General features: G+C 45.8%; 1 protein-coding gene across 1 annotated transcript in view; it reads left to right on the top strand.

Annotated features, from left to right (window-relative positions):
- The window catches only part of LOC8030520 (protein unc-80 homolog), a 231893-nt gene that overhangs the window by 184942 nt on the left and 34797 nt on the right, over nucleotides 1-12154 (top strand). Inside the window, exons 43-45 of the mRNA XM_042293095.1 lie at nucleotides 5072-5218; nucleotides 7036-7080; nucleotides 8244-8428. Of these exons, the coding sequence (XP_042149029.1) occupies nucleotides 5072-5218; nucleotides 7036-7080; nucleotides 8244-8428 (377 nt within the window). The remainder of the gene's footprint in view (nucleotides 1-5071; nucleotides 5219-7035; nucleotides 7081-8243; nucleotides 8429-12154) is intronic.

Below are 12154 nucleotides of genomic sequence, written 5' to 3'. Positions count from 1 at the left end.
GGACGTTGACTATAACAAACTAATGGTTATAATGAAATAATTACGTCCGCTCCTTCAACTTTGTTATAACAAGGTTTTACTGTATTATGTCTAAGCGGGCTTAAAAAAGTTGTCTTGTGTTCGGCAACTTCTTATTAGCTTGAGAACCACTGCCTTCTTTCCTAGCATTATGGTCAAGTACTTTCCACGCTTCTTAGCGACACTTCATGGTGGCAGAAGAACAGATAGGGCCATGATGTCCAAGTCAACGTAGTCCGAAAACATGATTTACCGAGACAAGATGAGAGGTGCAAGTCCATGGCTGCAGAATGGAGAAATAACAATGCAAAATGGTAACAATGATAACGATAATGATGGCAATTAAAGAAAAAAAATCTCTAGCAATGAGTCACCTAGCAGAAGGACTTAGCAGTACTCAAATAGCGCTGCCAAACTATGGTGGCTAGAAACTGCCGAACTACGGCGGCCTTCTAGCCACCGTAGCCAAACCAAGCCATTCTATGTACAGCCAACATAGAATCTAAAATGGCGGCTTCTCAGGGGTGGTTCCCGCTGATCGCTTGGGACGATTAAGTCCAAAAAATCTAACTATTGATCGATCTTTAAGCTCTATGAAACACTGGTTGTGATTATGCACTACAGTCGAGCCCAGTTATATCACACTGGGGTATTTTGAATTGTTTATATCAAACAGTTCAAACATCCCTTTCAAAATCACATGTAAAACTATAGGAGCGTTGTCTTTTTGTATTGAACTCCCATGGCGGGGACACTCGATATAGCGAATGAAGCCCGGCTGCCCATGGCTTTTCCCGCGATCCAATGGCGCCGGTGGCGAGCACATCGCTTGCGTTGCGGGGCTTGCAGACCGCCAAGCCAGTATACATGCAGTAAGATACGCAGCGAAAGAGCAGTTGTAAAAAAAAACAAAAAAACAATGAACTGTAAAAATAAAAAAAAAAATGTGAAAGCCGCTTACAACTCCATGTAACGCCGAATTAGAGCGCAGCTCTTGAGGAGGAGGAGGGAAGGGTACTGGGGGGGGGGGGTTCAACTAACCAGGGGGGGGTCACGTGACCTTGGGGGTCACGTGACCCGCTCCCCCAATGCCGAAGATGTCATCACTGACGTCACTGATGACGTCATCAGTGACGATGACGATGCGGATACCGATGACGTCATTAGTGACGTCACTGATGACTTCACCAGTGATGATGACGATGCGAATGTCGGTGACGTCATCAGTGACGTCGCTGATGACGTCATCAGTGATGATGACGATGTGGATGCCGGTGACGACATCAGTGACGTCACTGATGACGTCATCAGTGATGATGACGATGCGGATGTCGGTGAGGTCGTCAGTGATGATGACGATGCGGATGCCGGTGACGTCATCAGTGATGATGACGATGACGATGTGGATGCCGGTGACGTCACTAATGACGTCATCAATGACGATGACGTCATCAGTGATGATGACGTCATCAGTGATGATGACGTCATCGGGGGTCATGCGACATCGGCGGGGGGTCACGTGACCTCGGGGAGTCACGTGGCCTCGGGGGTCACGTGACCCCCCTCAAGGTCACGTGGCCTCGGGGGTCACGTGACCTCGGGGGGGGGGGGGGGGGGGGTCACGTGCCCCCACGAGGTCACGTGACCCCGGTGGGGGGCTCGCGCGGTGCATTATGGGACATTTCCCATAATGCACCGCGCGGTTACGCCGACGGCGACGCCGACGGCGACGCCGCTCAAGCCGGAAACAGGCCCCTAAGAGCTGCGCTCTAAAAAAAAAAGTGGAGGATGGCAAAAGCAAGGGGAAGGGCACATGCATGCACGTAGGGAGGGCAAGGAGTGCCCACAGTCGGAAGGTAGCAGTTATTGCTTTACCCATTTTTTTTTTCTTCTTTTTTTCTTTTCTGTTTTTGCTGCCTGAATTTAGTAAGCTTTCTTTTTGTGACTTTCAACTTTTTTTTATGTGTCCTGCTTTTTCGTTTTTCTTTCATTGTTTTTTTTTTTAATTATTTTTGTGTTTAGCCGTTTATGCTGTGTGGAGGGTCCCGGCCAGGCGCGTGTAAGCGCGGTGGTGTTTGCGGTCTTTGCCAACTACACTCTACTGTATTTAGCAGGTCTTGGATGTTGGGTAAGCAACCGCTTATTGTGACCTTCGGTATTAGCCGAGATGCCAGGAAATTTCAACTCGTGCTTAATTTAACATATTTTTGTATATCAAATTATTGATATATCAAACTATTTTTGTGATCCCCTTTGAATTGGATATATCCGGGTTCGACTGTATTTCTATCGAATAGGTCACGGTTCCTCCCTTAGGTCCAGAATATTGAACAAGTCCGAATTATGAGTGGCCAAAAAATCGGTCGGCGACTGTATACACCTTTCCAAAAAACGCTCCTAGGCCGCCACTATGTTGCTGATGTGGCTGGTGGGACTCTTGCACCCTCTATCAGCTAGAAATTTCCTTCCACTCTCTTGGACTGTGGAAATCCGCTCAGCGCGATTCTCGATCTATGTTTTGCGTTTTTGCATTCAACGTTTTCTGGCCCCTCTTTAAAGTTTCCACTTAATTTTTCTGATGCATGCTGCATACTCTTTCTGGGTTATTTTCCACTGTGAGAATTAGGGCTGGTGAGTGCCTGCCATTCATGGATTTCTGCTCTACATTCACGGGAAACGAGGGAGGTGAAGGACGTCGAACGGCCCTCGATGCGATTTTGTGAACAATGGCAACTTTTCTCCCCCCTCCCAGCAATAATCTACGTAGAGTCCTTCTCAGTCATTGCCAAAAAGAGATGTTCGGATTGGAGTCAGTCGCGCCTATTCCTTTGCCTTGGTGCTGGTATGAAAAAAGGAAGCTCTCCCCAAAACATGCCCCAAAATGGAGTCGTATTGGATTTGATCTGATCGTCAAGATATGACTGTCGTCGGCTGTGACTATGTTATTTGAGATCTTTCTCAAATAAATTCTTTTCAGATAATGCTGCATCGTGTGGTACGATCAATATGTTGTTCAAATGTTAACACTTGCTAAATTGTATGTCCATGTCCTGTCCACCTGTAAACTCGTTAGTTGTGAGCATGAAAAATGCATGTCTTTCGGCTATCTCCTGTTGTAAATTACTTTCAGCAGCTAAGCACTTTGTCGTGTGACAAGTGGCTGATCGGACGGCGCTGTCGAAACTTATCACAAAAAAAAAGAAACTACAACTAACATTCCACTTGCATTCATTCTGTCGCGTGCATACCCAACAAAAATAGATTAGTCTTTTTTTTGCTTTTTTGTTTTTTCAATTGGGGTGCAATGCTGTCTTAATGTCGTCAGGAAAATACACACACCATGAAACACAAAGTACAGTGGGAAAAGACGAGAATTTAACCGCCAGCAGTGTTTGAAACTGCGCCTATCGAAATCACAGTCCACTCAATTGGAGTTAGCGGGGACGTCGGTGAGAGTCTAGCCTCAAACCCAGTGACTCGGCTCAAAAACGGTTTGTTGCCCTTGGGGTCGAGTGTTTCTTGGAAAGGTGTATACTGGCAGAAGCGCCCACTTCGTACAAGTGCCCACTATTAATATTTCCCAAACTTGGGAATTCTGAAAATCATACGTTAAGCGCCCACCCCTTCCAAAGTCGAACATATCCACTCTGTTGCAGCAGCCACGAGACCACCAACAGCAGTGGCGGGAATAATATTTGACAATAAATTTGCTCGTTCTAATTCCGTTCACCCTGCCTTCAAAGCGTCTTATTGGCCGTCTTGATTTTTATTGATTTGGCCGGACAAGAGCCCATGTCTAGAATAAGACAGTTTTCAATGAAAGTGGGGTGGGCACTCTCACGGTATTTTACGGTAATGTCATTAGTCAGGTTGAATGCATTTTGTTTCACTAAATCTTTTGGGAAATTTATAGTTTGTGCAAACCAGGGAAGGTCATTTAATTTGAAAATTTGAGGGTGGTGCACACTTCATGGCAATGTTGGACGAGTTGCTTAGGGGCCATCTCCCGAGGCATTTAATTTTGCATTTCAGCTCGCACTTCAGCTTGCCATTAGCCATTTTCTAATAAAATACTGCACTGTCACACATTTTTAGGTTTTGCGTGAGTCGCTGCCTTATCATCTAGCACTGTGTTTGGCCGGCTGCATTTGTTTCTGATAACCTCAATCTCAGCCAAAAACACAGCTTTATTCGTGGCAGACACGATTGCAACTGCGTCTCCATAGGATGGTAGGTCAGATTTTGAGACATTTGTGTTTGCAATAGCTAGCTAGCAGCATACAGTATCACAGTCTGACATGGTAGGGATACTGAAGGCTTGGCAGCTGCACGAAAATGTAAAAGAAGACAGTATTTTCGGCCCAAAATGGCCAATGGATTGTCATACGCTCGTTATGAGGCAAGCATAAGGTGTGTGCTTGCCACAAAGTAAACACTGGTCTCTTTGTCACGCTTGCCCCTCGACTAAGACACCACTCTATGTCTCTTCTATACACTGGTATTTTCTTTGCCTTGCTTTGCAACAAAGACACCAGTACATGCCCTGTAAGGTTGTGAGTCACGCACTGGTGTCTTGGTGGCACTTGGCCTGCTACAAAGACACCAGTGCATGCCTTAATAGGTTGTGGTTTGCGAGGTCACGAAACATGCACTGGTGTCTTCCTCCGTGCACTGGTGTTTTTGTTGCGCTTGCTTCGCAACAAAGACAGCAGTACATGCCCTTTGAGATTGCAAGGGTGTCTTGGTTGTGATTGCCTCACAACAAAGACACTAGTGCATGCCTCACGAGGTTGCAGCTCGCAAGGTCACGAGGCATGCACCGGCGTCTTCCTCCATGCACTGGTATTTTTGTTGCGCTCGTTTTGTGACAAAAGCACCAGTGCATGCCTCGCGAAGTTGCGAGGCACGCGCTGGTGTCTTCCTCCGTGCACTGGTGTCTTGGTCATGCTTGACTCACAACGAAGACACCAGTGCATGCCTCGTGAGATTGCAGCTTGCGAGGTCACAAGGCATGTGTCTTCTTTCCTATTAAACTTCTGGTCTCGTGTGGCAGGTTCTGATGAGCCTGGCCATCCTGAGGACCAGCCACCAGCTGGCGCCGAGGGTCCTGTTCCTGCATGACGAGCTCACCAAGCTGCCCTCGTTTCCCCGGAAGGCCCTGGAGGCTGACTTCGAGCTCTACACCGGCAAGTTCGGAAAAGTGAGCTTGCCTCCGTTATCTGACTGGCTCTCATTATTAAATTGGAATGTGTTATTGGGCTGGTTCCTATGAGATGAGCGGCTGTAGAACCGTTCGTCGAACGACAATTTTTCGCACGTCAACTGAAAGCTGTGGCTATTCGTCACATAGGGCAATACGTCATAGGGCAGTTTATCACTATGATAATTTGTCAAACTAGTAACAGATACTTATTATTTTTGTAGCATTTCTGATGTTTATTGAGTTCTTCCAAGTGAGTACAATAACCAGTGACCCCCTTTCATGATTTAATTATTTTTTTTTCGACACAAGATTTGAGACTTCTACTAATTTCTAATAGACACTGACTAATTATGTCTTGTCCACCACAATCTTGGCACCTCTTTCAGTCGCTAATGGAAAAATGGATGGCAAATGGTCGGGCATGTGCAGTCTGTGTCGCTCATGTGGACAAGCTACATTCTTTCCGTGTCACAGATGCACTGTTCTGTATCACTCACGTAGACAAGCAACATTCTTTCCGTGTAGCGAATGCGCAGTTGGTCCGTGTCATGCCTGTGGACGAGCTACATTCTTTCCGTATTGCATGTGTGCAGTCTCTGTGTCATGCATGCACTGAGAAAACTTGGAGGTAGTTAACAAAGGAGACCAGAAAGTTTTATATTCTATGCTTTCAAAGTCAATTAAAATGTTTATCAACTTAAAAGGAAACAAAAGGCTAAAGATGACACTACATTGAAGCTGAATAACGAAAAAGACTGAACGCTAAAAAAGCTAGGAGCAACAAGAGCTTCAAACATTATTTCTGGTTTTAAGGGCGAAGCTCTTTAGGGCCTAGCCTTGTCCGTCCGGCGTCTGTGCCCACATCGAATGCCATCCCATCTGTCTTCTTAAAAAAAGAAAAAATGTTTGCGTAGTCGACAGGATTCGAACCTGTGCGGGGAGGCCCCAATGGATTTCTAGTCCATCACCTTAACCACTCGGCCACGACTGCGGGACGAGTAGGAAGCTCCGAGATGTGGCAGTAATTGAGCTGGGGATGTCATGGATGAAACGGTGCATGTAGCCGCTCAACATCTATACAGGAGAGGGCGCTGCGGTCAAATGTGTATATAATCGCGTTAAACTTTGCATGCGTTGGCTCAACGTTTATAGACGAGAGGGCGCTGCGGTCAAATGCTAAAATGCGTATATAACCACGTTCCATACCACACATTCTCTTCCTGACATCAGCACTACCTATAAACAAAATCAGTATCGTCACCACCACCAGAACTTGGCCCCAATCAACATCATTCACCACGTGGAGATGCAGTCATTTTTCTCAACAAGCTGTCCCAGTGACGAATTGCCCCATGTGACGAATTGCCCTGCTGTGAGTTGCCCTATTATAGATTGTCTTTCGACGAATGCCCCTTATCCCGAGATGAGCGTAGCTAGCATACGAAAAACAGTCACACAGTTACTATGGCAATGTGAGCTAATAAAGTAGATGTCCGTAATTAATAATAATAATTAGTTACAAAGAGAGAAATCTATGCATCCTGCTAGAGGAATCGAACCTGGACAAGTCGGGAGAGACATTCCCGAGCTTCGAAAACGTAAAAAATAAACGCTGAGTGCAGCTCCAAAGACGCTGAACATTTTGTATCCTCACCTTGCGCGTAGACATAATGGACATTATTTCTGCTTCGCTTTAAAGTTTGAGCCCTTCTTCTCGAGAAGGACAAATCAAGCTCCTGTCATGGTTAATGAGGAGGGTTGGTGAGAATGATGGAGCCTATTTTTATTGGTTCTTTCTTTTCTGCCTCCAACAGGAACTTCTAGGAATGGATACACTGCACAAGATGGTCTGGGTGAAAGTGAGCATGAAGCGTTTGTATTTCTTGCACTCTTAGGACACTTTACTATGTTTTATTTGTCTTATTGGATAGCGTGAAATTAATTAGAGATTATTTTGTTTTAATATTGAAAATAGAAACATAGCAATACTTTAAATATTTTATTTCTAGTATCAGGTGCCTTGTGTTCCAGTGAACACTAAAATCCCAAGTAGTACTCTTGAGAAACTGTTTTTTTTTTACTTATTGAAAAAATTAATTTATGAGAGTGCAGCCCTCCTATGGCTTGCTTATTTTAAAGAACACTACCCCTTCCTGGCTGATGGTTTAGAAAAACTGTACTTCGGTTCACAGACATGCCATACTTTTATTTTGTTGGCTGGGTGTTGAGGAGTGTATCGTACAAGCCGAGTCAAAATTTAACTTTTTCTTGTCAACACTCTCCCCCTTGCACGCTTTGTTCGGTTTCCTGTCGTCACTTGGATTGTCCGAAGTATGGTGTCAACTGGGGCGACTAATTGTTTCCAGCGTACCAAAGATTTCCAAGATATGTTTCAGAACCACATCTCGGAGCTGAGCTTGAGGGCTGCAAAACGGTGGCCCCTTGCAATTGAATTGGGGCGGCATTTTTTTTTGGCGGACCAGGTTATCAATGAAAAAACAGTGACTGCGCAGGCGAGCTGGTGGATGTTGATCATGATGTAGAAAACCCGAAACTGTGGTAAAAGCAGGGAAACTGGGTCGAAGAACAAAGACAGGGAAAAGAATGTCTCAAAAATGTCTCTGAGACATTCTTTTCCCCTGTCTTCTTTCTTCCACCGAGTTTCCCTGCTTTTACCTCAGTCTCGGGTTTTCTACATCCGGACCAGGTTGCGTGGACATCGATGTAAAAAGCCCTAGCGGAAACGACCACGTGCGTCTCATACCGAGCTGTTCAAATTCAACACCTGTTCAGAGCTCTCTCCTAAATGCTTTGTTTCCGACTTTTTTCTCAACCTCAACATAGCCAGCATACGTCAATCAGAAAGCTCGATTAGCTCAAGGGGACGCCATGCAAGGCGGTACTCCAGAAACATTCGGTGGTCCTTGTTTTGACGGGTCAAGAGACGTGTGCCTCAGTTGGCCACCAAAGCTCTCTCCACCTCGCTTGCCCCTACGACGATGGCCGTGCACCCTTCTTGCAGCTGATGGCTCGAATGTTCGAGGCGATGGCGGGGTTCTTCGCCCACTCGTCGGACATCCACCTGTTTCTCAACGTGGTCAACGGGGCGCTGGTGCTCCACCCGGAGGATGCCACCATCCTCCGCCTCTGCATGGCCACCTACATCAACGCGGCACACCAGTTTAGGAACATCTTTGCCTCCAATGGGTGAGGCCTGCTCTCTGAGCGTTTCATCTGCCTGGGCGTTTCGTCTGCATGGTTTATCCCATGCTGTCCTCTGGAGACAGTCTAAACCTTGCTTACTTGTTTCTGGGTGCTGTGGGGCAGGGGTTCTCGAGCTTTTAGATCTCGAGGAACCCCCACCTGCCTTCAATGGCAACTGGGAAACCCCTGCTAGCTTAAGGGCGCACAACAAGAAAGCGCAACTAGTTGAGCTCGAGTCACGAGAGCACTAATGGGGCCAATAAATAAATTGTAACATTGCAAAAAAAAAAAAAAAATTTTTTTGTGTCAGCAGTTACATGCAAGATGGAATCGTACGATGTGTTAGAAAAATGGCCGAATCTAACCCTGTAGACCAGTGGTTCTCAAGCATGGATGTGTCGGAGACAGCTTGGGGACTTGCCGAAGTTATGGGAGACCCCATGCCAGCGGGGGAAGGGGAAAGGGGGGGGAGGTGTAAAATAAGACAACTGATTGCAGTGTAAAAATTCCATCCTTTACTTTTATAGACAGGAAAAGTGAGAGTTGTCAAGTAAAAGGATGAATGGATGGATAGATGGTAAGGACATACCCTTTATAATGGGTGGTAACTAGCACCACCTAGCCAGTGTTTGGAAATAACTTTTTTTTTTAAGAAAAGAGGGAAGGGCGTAGTTGAGGTGAGGGCTTGACAAACCCCTAAAATGGCTTCACGGACCCCAGCGGCTCTGCAGAACCCCATTTGAGAACCACCGCTATAGACTAAGATTCATGTCGTTGCGTAATTTTGTCCGGGATCATTTTGAACGGGATCATTCTGGCCAGGATCTGTCTACCCTTGCCTGTGCTGTGACAAGGTGTTAGATTGAGTTATTACTAGCCAAACTGGGGTATCTGTTTGTAATAGGCGTCGAAATCTGGTGGTGGCCATAACCTATGAGGTTAAACATTTTAGTGAAGAACCCGAGACTGGGGTAATGACAGACGACAACAAGGAAGAGAAGGAGAATGTCTCAAACACAGCTGTGTTTGAGACATTCTCCTTCTCTTCCTTGTCGTCTGTCAATACCTCAGTCTCAAGTTTATCACTGAAATGTTTAATATACACCAGCTCACTCCCGCCCTTACGTTCTGCCCTATCAGGTTACCTTTGAGGCATTTTTAATTCTTGCTCATACATACCTAATTGGCAGAAAATACATCCAAAATCAATTTTAAATATAAATGTACATGAATAGTTTTTTTATTATTATTATACAAGATATCATTGTGCCAAGAGTTTCTAAAAGCACCGTTTCTGAAAACAAAAGCCACACAGAACTGTCCCAACACTTCTGTCGAGCCGGCATAACACGACCTCTTGGATGCTGCCATCTTTAATCGAATAGCAAGCTCTGAGGTACACTGGCTTGGGTAGCTGCATAATTGCAAATATCATCCTTGAAACCTTCCACAGTGCGCCCATGTGCTCTCAAACGCACACTCGACTGGTTGCGCACTCTCGTGTCATGTTCTCCAATGGCACACGCTTTTGTGTCGCACTCTTTCCCGTTGGCGCTTTGACGTTGTTCGCTCTCGAGTCATACGGTCACAGTGCAGAAGCTTGCAGACCTTGCGAAGAATAATGTGCACACTGGGAAATGTTTGGCTCATGGTTATCTATCAGTAAGTAGATCAGATTCATTAAAATAGGGAATAAACTGGAAGAATGCTTTGCTAGGGACAGGGGTGGTCAAGGAAATTCGGGGGTTCGGGGAACTCATGAGGGTACTCCGAGGAACCCCCAAGTTCCTAGGAGCCGAGTCTGGGAACCTATGCTGTAGGGATGTAATGCACTGTGCGGCGCGGCTATTGCAAACACAACTTCGGCACTTTTCTCAGCTTTTCACTCAGACAGAGTATTGGTGGGCACCAATGATTACTGCTTAGGTAAGTGCCTTGAATGAGGACTTCCCACCACACAAACAGTTTTTGTTGCAGCTTTTTACTTCTAAGAGAAGAGAGGGAAGAGTGGAGATCACTTGTTTGCGCTAATATGTAGTGTTACGCCGTTGTACCTCGTCTGCATCCCTGATTGCCCTGTTTCATACAGAGGGTCTTCTATTTCTACTACTGTCTACTACTTGTCAAGTTCGGCTTCGCAAATTCTGCTTTCTCACGAGGCACATTGCTCGTCAGTGATGCTTGTAGTAATGGATGCCGTGTTTATGCTTCCCTATGGATCTGCATTATGGATTTTGTTTGATGTAAATGTGGCAATCATTTGCAAATATAGTGAATTTTGAGTTCGAAGCAAATAGTGGTTTTGGTCAATCGAATTGAATATTGAATAGTTTCTCTGTCTATCACTACTATGCACCTTGCTTAAACGGAAGTTCAGTTGAACTCATGAAGGATGTTCTCAACCTTCCACTTTTCCACTTCAGAGCTCAGTTATTTTAATATAACTACGACACTGCAATCCGCTTATAATAATACCAGATATAACGATAAACTGCATATAACGATCAGTTTCTAGAGTAGAAAAGCTCAGCTTCTCCTGTGCCTTTCTCCTGTACCTTTCTTCTTTTGTGCCTTTTTTCTTTGACTTCGAAATTTCCTATTTTTTCCTCACCACAGTCTCGGCCTCTAAACATCATGATTAACTATCACCAGCTCGCTTGCACACTAACTGTATTTTCAGTTTCTATTCCAGATTCAACGATAATCGGTTATAACGATTGTATTGTTTGGTTTTGTCATTATTGTTATACGTGGACTGCACTGTATATATGAACTGTGGCATCTAAAGTCGCAGTTGTCCTAATCGAAGGAATTTATAAATCTGCTTGCTATATGCATACTTCTACTTCAAATTTGAATGCGTTATAACGCAGAACGCCGGCTTTCGCATTAGAATGCGTTCGACGAGTGCAGTGCAGACAAATGCGGTCCTTCTCTCCAGTGCCCTCAACGAACGCATTAGAACGTGTAACGCCGGCGTCCGACGTCTGGCTCTCAAATGCGAATGCGTTCGACGAGTGCGGTGGAGGCAAAGGCTGCTGGCGTTAGGTTCGCCCACTATTCATTCGAATCGGAGCTTTGCATTCCGACGTCCTTGTGCACTCTCGTCTCCTCCTCCCCCTCAGTTTCTCGGTGCATACCCGCGAAGTTCACGGGCTTTTCGGGTATTGCTTTCTTGCAGCGCACCGGTGCTCGGTGAGAAGCACACTCAACGGGGCTAACCCGCTGCGACCAACTCTTCGAAAAATATGAATATTGCAGTTCAACTCGAAGCAAATACCAGGGGTGGTCCAGCTGCGCCAATTGCGCCATTTTGATAAATTCTCCTTTACCTGCGCCTTGCTGCGCCTAAGGACACAAATTGCGCCAAACTGCGCCAAACGGCGCCAAACTGCGCCAAAAAGGGCTAGTCGGTCCGTGAACGAATCCTTTTTTGGAAGAATGGCGTTTTCGGCTGGCAACCCGGGGGAGTTTTATTTTCTAGGCTAGGTGGTGCTAGAGCACCATAGAGCAATATAGTGCTCTAGGTGGTGCAAGCAGGTGCAAGCTGCCCCCCCGATATAAAGGGTAGAGCCGTTACCATAGCCATCACAATCCAATTCAGGTTTCCGGCCCAGTGGCATTATTGCGCATTATTGTTTTGTTGCGACCGTTTTGATATGCGGCGTTGTGGCTGTTCATTTCTGCATCGCCACTACTAAGTCCTCTTAAAGAGGAGCCAACGTGAGT

This window comes from Ixodes scapularis, unplaced genomic scaffold, assembly GCF_016920785.2.
Source record: "Ixodes scapularis isolate PalLabHiFi unplaced genomic scaffold, ASM1692078v2 PGA_scaffold44__24_contigs__length_19508400, whole genome shotgun sequence".
In the NCBI taxonomy this organism is placed as follows: domain Eukaryota; kingdom Metazoa; phylum Arthropoda; class Arachnida; order Ixodida; family Ixodidae; genus Ixodes; species Ixodes scapularis.
Note: the sequence above shows the minus strand (reverse complement) of the source record. Positions and strands in the feature narration are given on the sequence as shown.